This window comes from Pseudophryne corroboree, chromosome 1, assembly GCF_028390025.1.
Source record: "Pseudophryne corroboree isolate aPseCor3 chromosome 1, aPseCor3.hap2, whole genome shotgun sequence".
Taxonomy (NCBI): domain Eukaryota; kingdom Metazoa; phylum Chordata; class Amphibia; order Anura; family Myobatrachidae; genus Pseudophryne; species Pseudophryne corroboree.
This window is the reverse complement of record NC_086444.1, coordinates 623,445,438-623,464,253: the sequence shown is the minus strand read 5'-3', so window position 1 is coordinate 623,464,253 and position 18,816 is coordinate 623,445,438. Positions and strand designations below refer to the sequence as shown.

The following is an 18,816-nucleotide window of genomic DNA, read 5'->3' as shown; positions in this document are numbered from 1 at the left end:
TAACGTCCTAGTGGATGCTGGGGATTCCGTAAGGACCATGGGGATTATACCAAAGCTCCCAAACGGGCGGGAGAGTGCGGATGACTCTGCAGCACCGAATGGGCAAACACCAGGTCCTCCTCAGCCAGGGTATCAAACTTGTAGAACTTTGCAAATGTGTTTGAACCCGACCAAGTAGCAGCTCTGCAAAGCTGTAATGCCGAGACCCCTCAGAATGAGCCTGCTGAATCGTGTAACAGATCCAGCGAGCAATGGTTTGCTTTGAAGCAGGAGCACCCAGCTTGTTGGATGCATACAGGAGAAACAGCGAGTCAGTCTTCCTGACTCCAGCCGTCCTGGCAACATAGATCTTCAAAGCCCTGACTACATCAAGCAACCTGGAATCCTCCAAGTCACGAGTAGCCGCAGGCTGTGGTAATGGGTTGGTTCAGATGAAAAGATGACACCACCTTTGGCAGAAACTGCGGACGAGTTCGCAATTCTGCCCTGGCCATATGGAAAACCAGATAGGGACTTTTACATGACAAAGCCGCCAATTCTGACACACGCCTAGCTTAGGCTAGGGCCAACAGCATGACCACTTTCCACGTGAGATACTTTAGCTCCACCGTCTTAAGTGGCTCAAACCAGTGGGATTTCAGGAAAGCCAATACCACGTTAAGATCCCAAGGTGCCACTGGTGGCACAAAAGGAGGCTGAATATGCAGCACTCCCTTAACAAAACGTCTGAACCTCAGGCAGTGAAGCCAGTTCTTTTTGAAAGAAAATGGATAGGGCCGAAATCTGGACCTTTATGGACCCTAATTTTAGGCCCATAGTCACACCCAACTGTAGGAAGTGCAGGAATCGACCCAGTTGGAATTCCTCTGTAGGGGCCTTCCTGGCCTCACACCAAGCAACATATTTTCGCCATATACGGTGATAATGTTTTGCTGTCACGTCCTTCCTAGCCTTTATCAGCGTAGGAATAACTGCTTCCGGAATGCCCTTTTCTACTAGGATCCGGTGTTCAACCGCCATGCCGTCAAACGCAGCCGCGGTAATTCTTGGAACAGACAGGGCCCTTGTTGTAACAGGTCCTGTCTGAGAGGCAGAGGCCATGGGTCCTCTGTGAACATTTCTTGCAATTCCGGGTACCAAGTCCTTCTTGGCCAATCCGGAACAATGAGTATTGTTCTCACTCCTCTTTTTCTTACAATTCTCAGCACCTTTGGTATGAGAGGAAGAGGAGGAAACACATAGGCCGACTGGAACACCCACGGTTACTAGTGCGTCCACAGCTATCGCCTGAGGGTCCCTTGACCTGGCGCAATATCTTTTTAGCTTTTTGTTGAGACGGGACGCCATCATGTCCACCTGTGGCAGTTCCCATCGATTTGCAATCTGCGTGAAGACTTCTTGATGAAGTCCCCGCTCTCCCGGGTGGAGGTCGGGTCTGCTGAGGAAGTCTGCTTCCCAGTTGTCCACTCCCGGAATGAACACTGCTGACAGTGCTAGTACGTGATTCTCCGCCCACCGAAGAATCCTGGTGGCTTCTGCCATTGCCACCCTGCTTCTTGTGCCGCCCTGGCGGTTTACATGGGCCACTGCCGTGATGTTGTCTGACTGAATCAGCACTGGTTGGTTTCGAAGCAGAGGCTCCGCTTGACTCAGGGCGTTGTATATGGCCCTTAGTTCCAGGATATTGATGTGTAGACAAGTCTCCTGACTTGACCACAACCCTTGGAAGTTTTTTCCTTGAGTGACTGCCCCCCACCCTCGGAGGCTTGCACCCGTGGTCACCAGGACCCAGTCCTGTATGCCGAATCTGCGGCCCTCGAGGAGGTGAGCACCTTTTAGCCACCACAGAAGAGACACCCTGGCCCTGGGGGACAGGGTGATCATCCGATGCATCTGAAGATGCGATCCGGACCACTTGTCCAGCAGATCCCACTGAAAGATCCTCGCATGGAACCTGCCGAAGGGAATGGCTTCGTATGACGCCACCATCTTTCCCAGGACTCGCATGCAGCGATGCACCGACACCTGTTTTGGCTTTAGGAGGTCTCTGACCAGAGTCACGAGCTCCTGAGCCTTCTCCTCCGGGAGAAACACCTTCTTCTGGTCTGTGTCCAGAATCATGCCCAGGAAGGGCAGACGCGTCGCAGGAGTAATGACAGTCCCGTACCACAAACCTGAGGTACTCCTGATGAGGCGGATAAATGGGGACATGCAAGTAAGCATCCTTGATGTCCAGAGACACCATAAAATCCCCTTCCTCCAGGCTTGCAATGACCGCTCTGAGCGATTCCATTTTGAACTTGAATTTCTTCAGATAAATGTTCAGGGATTTTAAATTTAAAATGGGTCTGACCGAACCGTCCGGTTTTGGTACCACAAACATAGTGGAATAGTAGCCCCTTCCCCGTTAAAGGGGGGGGACCTCTACCACCACTTTCTGGAGAAAAAGTTTGTGAATTGCCTCCACCACTATCTCCCTTTCCATGGGGGAAGTTGGTAAGGCCGATTTTAGGTAACGGTGAGGGGGCATCACCTCGAATTCCAGCTTGTATCCCTGAGACACAATTTGTATAGCCCAAGGATCCACCTGTGAGCGAACCCACTGGTGGCTGAAATGTCGGAGATGCGCCCCCACAGCTCCTGGCTCCGCCTGTGGAGCCCCAGGGTCATGCGGTGGATTTAGTGGAAGCCGGGGAAGACTTTTGTTCCTGGGAACTAGCTGCATGGTGCAGCTTTTTTCCTCTACCCCTGCCTCTGGCAAGAAAGGACGCGCCTCTGACCTTGCTCCTCTGAGAACGAAAGGACTGCATTTGGTAATACGGTGCTCTCTTAGGTTGTGGAGGGACATAAGGCAAGAAATTTGACTTCCCAGCCGTAGCTGTGGAAACTCGGTCCGAGAGACCGTCCCCAAACAATTCCTCACCCTTATAAGGTAAAACCTCCATGTGTTTTTTAGAGTCGGTATCCCCTGTCCATTGCTGAGTCCATAAGACCCTTCTGGCAGAAATGGACATTGCGTTAACTCTAGAGCCCAGCAGGCAAATGTCCCTCTGGGCATCCCGCATATATAGGACCGCGTCCTTGATATGTGCCAGGGTCAGTAGAACAGTGTCCCTGTCCAGGGTATCTAACTCCTCAGACAGAGAATCCGTCCATGCAGCTACCGCACTACACATCCAGGCCGAAGCAATTGCTGGCCTCAGCAGTGTGCCAGAATGTGTATAAACAGACTTCAGGATAGCTTCCTGCTTTCTATCCGCAGGATCCTTTAGGGCGGCCGTATCCGGAGACGGCAGGGCCACCTTCTTAGACAAGCGTGTCAACGCCTTGTCTACCCTAGGGGAGGATTCCCAGCGTAACCTGTCCGTTGGCGGGAAAGGATACGCCATAAGTAATCTCTTGGAAACTATCACCTTCCTGTCAGGGGAATCCCACGCTTTTTCACATAATTCATTTAATTCATGTGAAGGGGGAAAAGTCACTTCATGCTTTTTCTCCCCATACATATAAATCCTCTTGTCAGGGACAGGATTTTCCTCAGAAATGTGTAATACATCCTTCATAGCTACAATCATGTAGCGGATGGCTTTAGTCATTTTAGGCTGCAACTTTGCCTCATCGACACTGGAGTCAGATTCCGTGTCGACATCTGTGTCAACTATCTGGGATAGTGTGCGCTTTTGAGACCCTGACGGCCTCTGCGCTGTAGGATCAGGCATGGGTTGAGACCCTGACTGTCCCCCGGTTACAGTTTTATCCAATCTGTTATGCAAGGAGTTTACATTATCATTTAACACCTTCCACATATCCATCCAATCAGGTGTCGGCCCCGTCACCACACTCAACTGCACTTGTTCTGCCTCCACGTATCCTTAGTCATCAAACATGTCGACACAGGCGTACCGACACAGCACACACACAGGGAATGCTCTGACTGAGGACAGGACCCCACAAAGGCTTTTGGGGGGAGAGAGAGTATGCCAGCACACACCCCAGCGCTATATAACCCAGGGATTACACTGTACCTTAGTGTTTACCCTGTAGCTGCTGTCAATATATATACTGCGCCTAAATTTATGTGCCCCCCCCTCTCTTTTTTTACCCTTTAATGCACCTGTATACTGCAGGGGAGAGCCTGGGGAGCGTCCTTCCAGCGGAGCTGTGAAGAGAAAATGGCGCTGGTGTGCTGAGGAAGAAGGCCCCGCCCCCTCAGCGGCGGGCTTCTGTCCCGCTTTAATGTGTAAAAAAATGGCGGGGGCTCGGGCATATATACAGTCCCAGACTGTGTATATATGTCTCTTTTTGCCAAAAAGGTACTTAATTGCTGCCCAGGGCGCCCCCCCCTGCACCCTACAGTGACCGGAGTGTGCGGTGTGCTGTGGGAGCAATGGCGCACAGCTGCAGTGCTGTGCGCTACCTTAAGTGAAGACAGGAGTCTTCAGCCGCCGATTTCGATGTCTTCATGCTTCTGCTGCTTCTGTTCTTCTGGCTCTGCGAGGGGGACGGCGGCGCGGCTCCGGGGACGGCGGCGCGGCTCCGGGAACGGACGATCAAGGTTAGGTACCTGTGTTCGATCCCTCTGGAGCTATTGGTGTCCAGTAGCCTAAGAAGCGCTACCTAGCTGCCGTGAGTAGGTTTGCTTCTCTCCCCTCAGTCCCTCGTAGCAGAGAGTCTGTTGCCAGCAGAAGCTCTCTGAAAACAAAAAACCTAACAAAATACTTTCTTTTCTAGCAAGCTCAGGAGAGCCCACTAGGAGCACCCAGCTCTGGCCGGGCACAGATTCTAACTGAGGTCTGGAGGAGAGGCATAGAGGGAGGAGCCAGTGTACACCAGATAGTACTAAATCTTTCTTTAGAGTGCCCAGTCTCCTGCGGAGCCCGCTATTCCCCATGGTCCTTACGGAGTCCCCAGCATCCACTAGGACGTTAGAGATATGTCCGGTGCACATCACAGACAGACACAGAGACAGAGACAGAGACAGAGACAGAGACAGAGACAGAGACAGAGACAGAGACAGAGACAGAGACAGAGACAGAGACAGAGACAGAGACAGAGACAGAGACAGAGACAGAGACAGAGACAGAGACAGAGACAGAGACAGAGACAGAGACAGAGACAGAGACAGAGACAGAGATCCACACCTGTATTATGGATGAGAGCACAGAGAAACCTCCAAGCATACTCACAGTTCCTAATACCTCTTTCACACCAGCACCTCTGAACACAGGTTATTGGCACATGGACGCGCATAACCCGTCTTCATGTGCAGTATGAAAGGGTACCAGACTGAAATACCTGGTCCAGTGACCCAGGAATTTCAACCCTGCTCTTGACCAGGGTTGAACCCACGTTCAACCCGGCTCACTGTGCGGTGAGCAAGGGAGCCGGGACAACGCGCCACAGCTCTTGTTCAATCTCTATGTACAGGCGGCGCTTGGAGATCATGTGATCTCTAGCGCCGCCCCCGCTGCGTCACCAACCCGGCAATATGCCGGGCTGCTGACTGCGGTATGCAGGGCATCTTACCCGGGAATGTCCCTTCATGATCCGGGGGACCGTATTCCCGGGTAAGACCCTGCATTTTTGGTGTGAAAGGGGTATAATAGTTTATTGAAGTAGGCCTACCAAAATGCACAAGCAGCTTAAAACACAATGTTATAGCCAAGACCATACTAGCACAAGTCCTGTTCCTTTAGTCTGTGGGGAACTCACATTGAGGCTTGATGCCATTACTCGCACTAAAGGGCCCTACACACTGGCAGATTTGCCGCAGCGATGCCCTACAGCCAAACCACCGACGGCAGGCATGGAGTTTCTTCAATCCCTGACATCACCCGACCCCATAGCCCCGCATGCTAATATGGATGATATTGTCCATACTGGCTTGCAGGTATAAACAAGGTTGTTCATATCGGCCGCACACATTGGCCAGTGTGTAGGGCCCTTTACAGTACCTCTGAACTTGTTGGAGGTAGAGCTGCGTGAAAAAAACAAAAAAAAAAAAACTCCAGGGCAAACTCGGCCCGCAAGCTCTTGTGCCACTGCCAGCAATTCTATGACAATGCAATTGCAAGGCACCCTTTTGGCACCTAGAAGGATCAACCCTTAACAGTGACTAATGCAATTCAGCTTAGTCAAGTGACTTCGCAAATTCATTGTTTCAAATAAAACATATCTAAACCAATATTTCAAGCGATTAGCATTCTCATGGAGATAACATATCTAGGCAATATTTAATGCCTGGCATGGATTACAATATGTCATTCACACATTAAGGCAAACATTACGTATCACAAATTAAACTCATCTGCTCCTAGGGAGAAGTATCTCAGACTGACTCGTGAAACAAGAGCCTAGTAAAGTCTCAACACACCTCAGGAAGGCATAGATGAGTATTAGAAGACAAATTCTCATTGAAAAAGTAGGTCATTTTACAGATTTACTAAAGCCCATCATATACACTTACAGCATGACATACTATGGGAGGTGGGAGAAATGAAAAGTAATGGTGCATACACACTAGGCAATATCGTATGTAATATTGTTCCCATCTAGTGTGTAAGCACTATATTGTGTACGATGCGCATTCCTGCAGGATGTATGCAGCATCACCTGTCGGACCACAGGCGATGACGCTAATGAGGGCCACGCTGTACAATGCAGCATAGCTGCCCCTGTTGCTCCAAACATCAGCAAATATGTATGCACTTGCTGACAGAGTCCTGTCGCTAGCGACGTCACATCGTCCTAGTGTGTACATAGCCTTAGATGTGCAGAGATCTGGATTCGGGAGGTGCTTGCCCAAACTAAAATCTAAATTACAGTGTAAGTATAGAGCTTGCCAGCATTTCTGGGCTATAAGCAAACGCAGACGTTTACCTTGCAAAAAATAAATATATTTGCACCCCTTGCATTGCAATATGGTATGTTCAGGTGCAGTTACCCTTTCCATTGTTATTAACTTTAGCGCCCAACGCTGAACCTGTCCCTATGTACTTTGCAGTCCTTGGATAGTAGTTCCCTTGGAACTAACATTTTAGCAATTGGTAACATTTATAAATGCTGCTGTGAATGCTCATGGTGATAAGCACTGCGATACGCTCCATGAGAGATACCGCACAGCGTTCCTCCGCCAACATAGCACATACACATCGTGCGATACCGCAAGCAATATCACACAGTGTCGTAATGCCTCGGCCGGCCCGAACATGCCACTTCTGATGATACCGTCAGGTTGAGCTGCATGTACGGCCAACACAGTGGGTCAGGCATTGCTCATAGCATACACACGGGATGATATTGTAAACCATATCGCCGAGGAGGGTAAAAATGTGCGTGCGTGCACCTTTAAATGAATGCAAAGTAAAGGCTATTCAGCCTCTACAGGTCAATTTATAGACTAAAGCAGGGGTGGGGAACCTCCGGCCCGCGGGCCGTATACGGCCCGCGAAGCAGTTTGGTCCGGCCCACCAGCTTGTGTCAGTGAGACGCTGCCGCTCAGTCCGGCGGCAGCGTGTCTCAGCTGTCAGAAGTTGAACAGGGAGGAGAGCGCGGCTGTCGGGTGAGAGCGGCAGCGTGTAGTACTTCAAACCAGCCGCCGGTCCGTGAGCCAATCAGAGCTCGCGGACCGGCAGCCAATCAGGAGCTGCGGCTGCCGATCCGCGAGCTCTGATTGGCTCTCGAACCGGCGGCTGTTTTGAAGTACTACACGCCGCCGCTTTCACCCGACAGCCGCGCTCTCCTCCGTGTCCCACGGTAAGCAGCACGGAGGGGAGGGCATCTGTATACCTGGCACTGTGAGGGGCATCTGTATACCTGGCACTGTGAGGGGCATCTGTATACCTGGCACTGTGAGGGGCATCTGTATACCTGGCACTGTGAGGGGAGGGGCATTTGTATACCTGGCACTGTGAGGGGAGGGGCATTTGTATACCTGGCACTGTGGGGGCAATTGTGGATCTGGCACTGCACTATTGGGGGCATATGTGTATCACGTCCCATTTTAACTGGCCACACCCATTTTTTGGGCGCGTGCACGCCTCCGGCGCGCACACACAGTACCTCTAAGGGGCAGACCTACTGGGGGGCAGGGTAATTTTTTAAGTTGAGAATTTTTGTATGGCCCCCGAAGGATTTTATAAATATCCAAATGGCCCTCGGTAGAAAAAAGGTTCCCCACCCCTGGACTAAAGATACCTGCTGATAGAGATTAGGTCATCACGTTGTACACAGGGGCCTGGCTTGGCTGCCATTGTAACCTTGACATATCTCCTGGCTGGTCGACCACACTTAGGCCGACACGGTCTAGGTCGACCACTATAGGTTGACAGTAAGTAGGTCGACATGAGATTCACATTTTTTTAACTTTCATACCTAACGATCCACATGGGCTACAATTGGGAACTGTAACCTGTACTGTAAAATTAGTTACACTGACTGAATTACTGATAAAGCATGTATACCCTGCAAAAGCCTAACAAATAAAAAAGCTGCAAATAAAAGCGCTCACATGCTTTATAGGCTGAAAGATGGGAAGACCATTACATTGTGGTAATTTAGGTCAAAGTCACATGGTCCTTAGAGGAATGTCGTTTGACCGAAAGCGCGCTAAAGCTTAAGGTACTGACCTGCTGGACTCCGTTTCAGAGACGTGGGAACGCTAGCTCTGCTATCAATTGGACTGCCAGCTCTACTTTACATCCTATGGGTGATATATGCTTTTAATATGTTGTTTATGTGAGTGTGCATTTGTCTTATTAAAAAATGTTTAACATATGAAGCGGTGCTGCACTATGTAGTTATCCTTCTAAGTTTCCAGCCTACTGACATACACATGTGGATCTGGATCTTATGCCATCTGAGCACTATTTTAACCTACTTATATTGTCATATTCTGTAAAAGAGAATATTACTTCTATTCGTTGTTAAATTACTGGAAGAAAGCCTTGATTTCTCTGTACTCTGTTATTTATGGTAGCGCCACGTGTGGTCACTTTTGTATTTGGGGTCTTGGTGAAGGCTCTTTCTGACTTGCACAGGCTGCCACTTTATTTATGAGCACAGTTTGAATTACCTATTCCAGTGGTTCCCAAACTGTGTGCTGTGGCTCCCTGGGGTGCCTCGGGACACTTGCAGGGGTGCCCTGGGTTGGTGGTCCAGGACCAATTCAAATTATTCATGGTCAATATAATAGGCAAACAGGTGCTGGTGGCTGCCAGTCATAATATATGTGGCCAAACAGAAGCAAATCTTGTCCTTCACCACACAACTGAGCCTAAGGATGACATATAAACACAATCTACTTACCGTAACGTAATATTTCTTTCTAAATTTCTCAGTAAGAAATTTTTGGCCTAGGAGTGCCGTGAAAAAAAGTCTGATACTCTAGGGCGCCGTGATTCAAAAAAGTATGGAAACCACTGACCTATTCTGTTTTATCCTTAGAGAAAAGAGCTGAGAAACACAACTGGTCGGTGATAACATTAAAGTCTCCATGGTACTAAACTAAATAAAACAGGAAACCTTTATATTTAGAAACGGCAACCAGGACTATGGTGCACCCATGACTAGGGTATGACCACTGACCAGCATGCTTAAACCCTGGATGCAATGGTTGGGGGCATGTTTTAATACTGAAAACTGTGGCAGACAGGATCATTTTTATAGCAGATTATAAAAGAAAGAAGAGAAAGCTGTTCATTAACTGGAAGGTGCAGCTATGCTTTAATCCACCCTCATTTACCTGGTCAGAAGTGTTACGACCATGGAACAGCAAGTAAGGTTTTCTAAGGTTTGTTTGTTTTTCATTTATTGGCATTAGTCCTGGATTTTAGGCTCACCCATACATACCACGTCATTATGTGAAATATTAGCTCTTTTCTATTGCTTGTGTAATTTTCATCCCTCTATTTTTTTTTTGTGTAACCAGTACTACCTTAATGCCTCCTTCCTATACAATGTAATTTAAAAACAAAACAAAACATGAAACGTGCTGAAATGCTAGGCAAGAGAATATGCAGCAAGATAAGTGTTTACCCTTCCCAAAACTAGCCTGAGACACAAAGGGATAGTTATTAGAATTGTCCGGCAGCTCCAGTCGATCAATCATCCACACATGAACAAGGAATAGGGGGTAAATTCAATTAGGAGCAAAGATGGCTAGTTCCAACCGATGCAATGTCGTCAACTATTTCCCTTGTCTTCAGTTTGCCGGCTATCGGGATCCCAGCACACAGTATACCGGTGCCGGAATCCCGACAGCCGGCATACCGACACTATCTCCCTCTTGGGGGTCCACGACCCCCCTGGAGGGAGAATAAATAGCGTGAAGCGCGCCACCGTGCCCACAGCGTGGCGAGCGCAGCGAGACCACAAGGGGCTCATTTGCGCTCGCCACGTGCTCGGGATGCCAGCCGCCGGCATACAATACTACACCCACTGCGCACACACTGTGCAATCTTACAAAAGATTATCAGTGGCTGTTAACGATATGTACACATCTTCCTACATGTTCAAAAGATCAGGAGAAGAAACCACCGAGAAGCAGGAGCGCACATTGGAATACTGCGTAAACACTGGACAATAAAAACAATTTGCATTCTGATCGAACGGAAACGGTCAAATCGTTCATAAATATCGTCTCGTGTGTACGAAATAATTTCAATTTACTTAATAAAATAGGACTGAACATTAAAGTAAAAATAAATAGCACTAATTTCACGCTTCATATATTATTGCATTTTTTTGACCTTTAAGCTCACCTCTGGAAATCATTACCGCTATCCAGTTAAAGAGGTAATAGCTCACTTGATCTCATGGGCCAACATTTAATTGAAGTTACCATGTCTTCATAAGCACTGCTTCACCCTGGAACAGCAGGTTGCTCAAACCTGGAAAATGATGCTACAGCAGGCATTAGATGCCAGTTAGCATTAATAAGCCATTGCTCATTTTTAATTAAGCAAGGACCTGGTTATAAAACAAAAAAGCAGGGTGGCATTGGGGTTTCGTTACTGCCTTGCAGTGCTGTGTCATAGGTTCAATTCCAAGCAGAGCCCTATCTGTGCCGAATTTGTATGTTCACGTGGATTTCCTCTGGGTAATCCTGCCTCCGCCCTACAAATATCCACATGTAGGTTAATGGTCTTCTTGAGAAATTAGGCCTAGCGTGTGTGTGTGGTAGGGATGGATGGATGGATGTGATTAATTAACAACTCTCAGTAAAGTGCTTCATATTATGTTAGTGATAAACAAACCTTGCACATCACTGCTAAATAAAACACTGCTTGTCATAAGTATTGCTGGCATTTATGAGAAAAGTGTTGTTAAAAAGTTAGCGTGATTGACTGTAGCCCTTCAGTATATAAGAGGCCACACAGAACCACCAGATAGTATCAATTTCTCAGCATATATGGAGAGCTCATTACCAATGAAATATGTAAAGTTATGGCATTGATTCTTAAGGGCCCTACACACCTAGCGACCCGCAGCCAAGCTGCCCGAATGCCGATACAGCAAGTTTCTTCACTCCCCCCGTCACCATAGCACTGCATGCTAATATGGACGAGATTGTACATATTGGCTTGCATGTTTAAAGGAGTCGGCACCAGCGATGAACAAGCGCGGGGCCACGCATTGTTGGTGCCTACACACTGAACGATATGTGGTTCGTTAATGAACGAGATCGTTCATATCTTTCACTGGTATCGACCAGTGTGTAGGACCCATTAGAAACATATGGGTTGATTCAATTAAACATGTTGTGAAGAGCACTGGGAAGGAGCTCCCAGAGCTATTTCATTCAGTGCTCTGCTAAGCCCTACCAAAAGATTTCAACTAACACTCCTCCTGGTGTGCGAGCAGAAAACAGACTAAACTACTGCCACAATGCTGTTTTCTGCCATTAGCGCGGTGAAAACAGCATCGCGACAGGAACTTAAGTCGGATAACACCCAGTCTTCTGATTAAACACCCGGTGTGATTACCAGAATTCTCCGACCTAACCGCGCACTGAATTGAATAGCTCCGGGACCTCCTTCCAGGCGCTATTCACACTGCGTTTAACTGAATCATCCACAATGAATTTGATGGCATATCAGATCCACTTGGCACATCTAGTCTTACCCCTTTCATGCCCAGACTCACTCTTACTACTATCAAATTCCACATAAACTGGATTAATAGAAAAAGCTCTATTAAATCGTGTTAACACCAGATCCTTTTGGTCTGGAAAGGAGTGAGCTAATAAAAATAAATCTGGGAGGGGAAAAAAAAAAAAAAAAACAGTCATGTCTACAGCTAACATGATTTAAAGTTTAAAACAAAACTTAAGTCGTTTCTAATTTTTCAGATTTCCCCTATTGTATATAAACACTAGATATATTGTTACCTGCACAATGCTTTTTTTTTTAACCACTCTCCTGGCATGGTTGCATCAGTTGCGACCATGCAGATACACTGTTAGCAGCGGCAGGGAAACTTCCCTCCACTGCTGCTGTCAGAGGGAGCGGAAGGTCCCCCTGCCTCCCTGCACCCAGGCCCCAGTGTTGCCGTGATCGGTCAGCAAGGCAGGATCACCCACCCCCAGCGGCTGCAGACAATAGCAGCTGCTGGTAAGTAAGTCATCGCCCCCCAGCCCCCCCCCCCAACCCTGTGTACCTGGCAGCAGTCCGGGCTCTAAAAACTGAAGTCATGATGGTCACAATGTAAAGGGGGGTACACACGGAGAGAGCCATTCTTAAAATCTAAGCAATCTGACTAGATTGCTTACATTTTAAGCATGGATCTCTCATGTGTATGTCCCACAGCGACAGCGATGTGCAGCCCCGCGTGTCACTATCGCCAGTGCTAGTTTGGCCTAGCACATCACTCATTTCACCTGCTGGGTGAAATGAGCAGCCCCCCCCCCCCCCCCCCCCCGAGTGGGGGAGAGATGTGTGCTGAGCGGTCTGTGACAGATCACTCAGCACACATCTCTCCCCGTGTCTACTGCTCTTTACCAATATTCCAATGGTCGCAATGTTCTCAATTGATGTTTACAAATTTTGGATTGAGTTAAATTCATGTTTTTCACCCAATTCACTATTTAATATTTTTATTTTAGTTACAGTTTACTTAGTTACTTTCAACAAAATCCTAATCTTATTGGTTTCATCAAGAAAACCTAGGTGCTAATTAGTAAATGCCCTACAGATTGTACATTTTCTAACAGGGCCTTCCTACCTCTATTGGTGTGTGTACACGGTGAGATTTTTTTCTTACAATTTTGACTATATAGTCAAAATCGTAAGAAAAGTTAGTGCAGATCGCAAGGTCAAAGTCACCTCGCGATCCCGATTCGAAGTCGGCATCACAAGAATAGATAGTCAAAATTGACTTGGCTGCACAGCCTCTCTATACAAGAGATAGTCAAAACTGACACTTAGGGGGGCATTTACTAAGCAGTGATAAGAGCGGAGGAGTGAGCCAGTGGAGAAGTACTGAATCAGCCAGTACAAACAATCAGCACTGAAGTAACATCTGTAATTTGCATACTATAAAACTATACGGAGCTGCTGATTGGTTGATGGGTCAACTTCTCCACTGGCTCACTTCTCCGCTCTGATCACTGCTTAGTAAATGCCCCCTTAGCCAAAATCGTGCATAGTCAGTATCACAAGCATATACTGAGTGTGCTTGTGATACTGACTATGTGCCGACATAGCCCCTGTCGCATAGTGAGAATCGGGCATAGCCCGAATTTCACCGTGTGTATGGGCCACATGACGGACTTATCACCCCGCTTTTTATTGCTTTTCCAATTGTAAAGTGCAACGGAATTTTCTGCGCTATATAAGAACACATTACAATTCGCCTAACAGTGGTTACTAAACATAAGCCCTAATGTAAATTCCTTTAAAATTCCTGAAGGCTTTTGGATGAAACGGTTCTTTCACCCAATTCACTTAGTTAATTTTATAGTACTTCATGCCAGCATGGTCTCATCTAGACATACATACAGTATCAACATACCATAGAGTACGGTCAGCTACATTGATAATGAATGGTGCACCATAGCCAATGCAGAACATCATAAATCTTCTGTAAATACCCTGAATTGGAAACCTCTGAGCATCACATGCTATGTGAGAGCAGGGAGGCATGCTAAAGTGGATTATTAACAGGCCAAAAGGAGCACGGCTTAATCCCAGACATAATTACACTGCCACTAGGTTAGGGTTTAAAAAAAGAAAAAACACAACAGGCAGCTCTGGATTTGCACGGTAGATGCGCTGCGGGGCCATCACACGGCACTGAGCTAGCACGTACGGCAGCCAGGATGAATAGACCGGGTTTATGAAGGCTCGGTGCATCTCCCCCACTGACCACAGACACCGGCCTGAGCGGCCGCACCACACACTGTACGCAGCCAGCACTGCGGGAGACCGCTCTACGTCCCCTTCCTAATGCACCAACAGCGGCCCCGAACACCGATGCAGCACCCCCCGGTACTACTCTCCCCAGTCACCGCTAACGCCGACCGGGGCCAGACTTGTGTGTGCTTGCCCCCGGCCTGCTGCCTCCCACCCCCGTGTCCTCTCCGTGTCGTCGTTTACCTGAGCTCTCCGCCCCTCGGCCGCATAGAAGGAGCAGCACGGCTGGCACCGTAATCAGCCCGAGCCCCGTCATTCTGCGGCCTGCACCGGTCACACAGGCTCTGCTCACCAGCGACTGCTCTACGCACCGGTTGGCAACAACTGAGGCCAGGGCCGCCCCGGGTCACCTGCTACCCTCCGTCCGGGGGCGGGGCCGGGGGATGTACTTCCGCCAGCGCTGCGGGAATGGGATCCTCATCGTTCCATCCGTCCGCTCCTGAGGTCTGATTGATACCGTGCGCCTGTAGTGTACTAGCGGCATTTTCTCACGTTCCGAGTGCCAGCTGCCCTGTGCTTACTGCCGCCCACTGCCTCTGTACGCCGCGGTGGCGGCGTGTGCTTGTGTCTACCAGAGCACGATTCTGAAGTTTTCTGAAGTTAGCTTCTTATTCGAGCTCTAGATTCTTATTCAGAAAATTTAGTTTTGCATTTAGTCTTGGCCCACAAATTTGACACCTGAAATCAACAGTAAACAGAGAGTGGTCACCAGGGACGGATTGGGAACAAAAAGCGGCCTGGAAACATGTACTAGTGGCCCCACATGGGCAGCACCAGAGGTGTAAGATCTAGCCATGGGCCATGGCAGCAGCACCCTCCCCCCAAGACTTTCCAGATAGTGGGCATGTCCAGCATCAAGGGGGAAGTTAAAAAGAAATACAATTAAATATTATGAGCACATTATATGATACACCTTTAGAATTTAGGAAACTATATCATTCTTTAGAAAGATATATTTTCTTGCTTATTACACCAACCGTATCCCAACCACTATTCACTCAATCTTATATGTCAGCCAAGCAGGCAGACAGAGCATACACTAGATCAGGGCTGGCCAAACCGGTCCTCGAGATCTACCAACAGTACATGTTTTCCAGGCCTCCTGGAGATCTGTAGAATTGTCAGTTAGGAATGAATGCAGCACATCTTAATTAGTAATGACTACACCTGTGTACTAGCTAGGAGGTCTGGAAAATGTGAACTGTTGGTAGATCTCGAGGACTGGTTTGGCCAGCCCTGCACTAGATCATCTGCAATCACAGGCTAAGTGGCAAAGTCATTTTCATATATGCAAATTATTTTGCATCTTATTCATTATATCTATAAAAAGGACCCCATGTCCTCAAACAAAACTGGTGCGTCGGCCCACCGGGAATCTTCCCTGTAAACCCTATGGCCAATCCGCCTCTGGTGGTCACTTACATATGACCCACTTGTATTTTGCCTGGCCCAACGCTGTTTTGGGCATGAAATACACTGGCAAAGTGGGCACAAACACCATTTTATAAATTGCTATTTTGAATAAGTAGCTGTAGTTTTGCAAGGGTAAACTAGTCTTGGGCCACAAATTTGACACCTGAAATGAATTGCGTGTGGTATAAACTGCATTCATCTTTGCTCCTCCAATAATACCCCTTGGGCATTAAAAATAATAACTTTCCTTCAGAATTATGAGTAAAATGTGATGCTTCTGAGATCCATATTTAATGCCATTGAGTCACTCAGAATTGAAAGAACTATTATTTAATATATGAATGGTGCATAACAAAAATGAAAAATTAAATAGTATAAAAGTTTTGTGCAAAACAGGAAGATCTATTCACAAATATCTAAAATAACTACCAAAAGATTAACAAAACAGAATAATTTACTACAGTCTAAGTGATCACCCAGGACTATTCAAATAGCTCCGATAGCAGCCCACTGCAGTTAACGTAGATCAATAGCCTGTTTGTGGGTTGTCTTCACTATGTTAACACATAGGTACGGTATCTTATCTCAGGTAATTGAATAGCACCCTTTTCTCTGACGTCCTAGTGGATGCTGGGAACTCCGTAAGGACCATGGGGAATAGACGGGCTCCGCAGGAGACTGGGCACTCTAAAAGAAAGATTAGGTACTATCTGGTGTGCACTGGCTCCTCCCTCTATGCCCCTCCTCCAGACCTCAGTTAGAATCTGTGCCCGGCCAGAGCTGGGTGCTCCTAGTGGGCTCTCCTGAGCTTGCTAGAAAGAAAGTATTTGTTAGGTTTTTTATTTTCAGTGAGATCTGCTGGCAACAGACTCACTGCTACGTGGGACTGAGGGGAGAGAAGCAAACCTACCTGCGTGCAGCTAGCTTGTGCTTCTTAGGCTACTGGACACCATTAGCTCCAGAGGGTTCGAACACAGGGCCTGACCTCGATCGTCCGTTCCCGGAGCCGCGCCGCCGTCCCCCTTGCAGAGCCAGAAGACAGAAGAGAAGGAGATTAAATCGGCGGCAGAAGACTCCGGTCTTCATTAAGGTAGCGCACAGCACTGCAGCTGTGCGCCATTGCTCCCACTGCACACCACACACTCCGGTCACTGTAGGGTGCAGGGCGCTGGGGGGGGGCGCCCTGGGCAGCAATAAGGATACCTTTTGGCACAGTATGCACATAATACAGTCTGGAAAATTGTATATGTGCAAAAAAAAACCGCCATTGAGATATACAAAACGCGGGAGAAGCCCGCCGCTGAGGGGGCGGGGCCTTCTTCCTCAGCACACCAGCGCCATTTTCTCTTCACAGCTCCGCTGGAAGGATGCTCCCCAGGCTCTCCCCTGAAGTATCCTGTACAAGAAGGATAAAAAAGAGAGGGGGGGCACATAAATTTAGGCGCAGATAAGATAATAAGCAGCTATTGGGAAAAATCACTCATTATAGTGTAAATCCCTGTGTTATATAGCGCTGTGGTGTGTGCTGGCATACTCTCTCTCTGTCTCCCCAAAGGACTTTGTGGGGTCCTGTCCTCAGTCAGAGCATTCCCTGTGTGTGTGCGGTGTGTCGGTACGGCTGTGTCGACATGTTTGATGAGGAGGGTTACGTGGAGGCGGAGCAAGGGCAGATAAGTGTGGTGTCGCCTCCGACGGGGCCGACACCGGATTGGATGGATATGTGGAAGGTCTTAACAGACAGTGTCAACTCCTTACATAAAAGGTTCGATGACGCAGCGGCCTTGGGACAGCCAGGATCTCAACCCGCGCCTGCCCAGGCGTCTCAGAGGCCGTCAGGGGCTCATAAACGCCTGCTAGCTCAGATGGTAGACACAGATGTCGACACAGAGTCTGACTCCAGTGTAGATGAGGATGAGACAAATGCACAGTCTACAAAAGCCATCCGGTGCATGATTACTGCAATGAAAAATGTATTGCACATTTCTGATATTAACCCGGTTACTACCAAGAAGGGTATTATGTTTGGGGAGAAAAAGCAGCCAGTGACTTTACCCCCATCTGATGAATTAATTGAATTGTGTGAGGAAGCGTGGAGTTTCCCCGATAAGAAACTAGTGATTTCTAAGAGGTTACTGATGGCGTACCCTTTCCCGCCAACGGACAGGTTACGTTGGGAAACATCCCCTAGGGTGGACAAGGCGCTCACACGCTTATCAAAAAAGGTGGCACTGCCGTCTCAGGATACGGCCGCCTTAAAGGAGCCTGCGGATAGAAAGCAGGAAGCTATCCTGAAGTCTGTGTATACACACTCAGGTACTATACTGAGACCTGCTATTGCTTCAGCATGGATGTGTAGTGCTGCAGCCGCATGGTCTGATACCCTGTCAGACAACATTGATTCCCTCGACAGGGATACTATTTTGCTAACCATAGAACATATAAAAGACGTCGTCTTATATATGCGGGATGCACAGAGGGACATTTGCCTGCTGGCATCTAGAATTAATGCAATGTCCATTTCTGCCAGGAGAGTATTATGGACTCGGCAGTGGACAGGTGATGCTGATTCTAAAAGACACATGGAGGTTTTGCCTTATAAGGGTGAGGAATTGTTTGGGAACGGTCTCTCGGACCTCGTATCCACGGCAACAGCCGGGAAGTCAACTTTTTTACCTCAGGTTCCCTCACAGCCTAAGAAAGCACCGTATTATCATGTACAGTCCTTTCGGCCTCAGAAAGGCAAGCGGATCAGAGGCGCATCCTTTCTGCCCAGAGGCAGGGGTAGAGGAAAGAAGCTGCACCAGGCAGCCAGTTCCCAGGAACAAAAATCCTCCCCCGCTTCCTCTAAGTCCACCGCATGACGCTGGGGCTCCACAGGCGGAGCCGGGTGCGGTGGGGGCGCGTCTCCGAAACTTCAGCAACCAGTGGGTTCGCTCACAAGTGGATCTCTGGGCTGTACAAATTGTATCTCAGGGATACAAGCTGGAGTTCG

General features: G+C 48.2%; 1 protein-coding gene across 1 annotated transcript in view; it reads right to left on the bottom strand.

Annotated features, from left to right (window-relative positions):
• BSG (basigin (Ok blood group)) overlaps positions 1-14,772 on the bottom strand; it is an 82,308-nt gene extending 67,536 nt beyond the window's left edge. The window contains exon 1 of the mRNA XM_063914477.1: positions 14,595-14,772. Within this exon, the coding sequence (XP_063770547.1) occupies positions 14,595-14,667 (73 nt within the window). The 5' untranslated portion in view covers positions 14,668-14,772. The remainder of the gene's footprint in view (positions 1-14,594) is intronic.
• Positions 14,773-18,816: the final 4,044 nt, after the last annotated feature.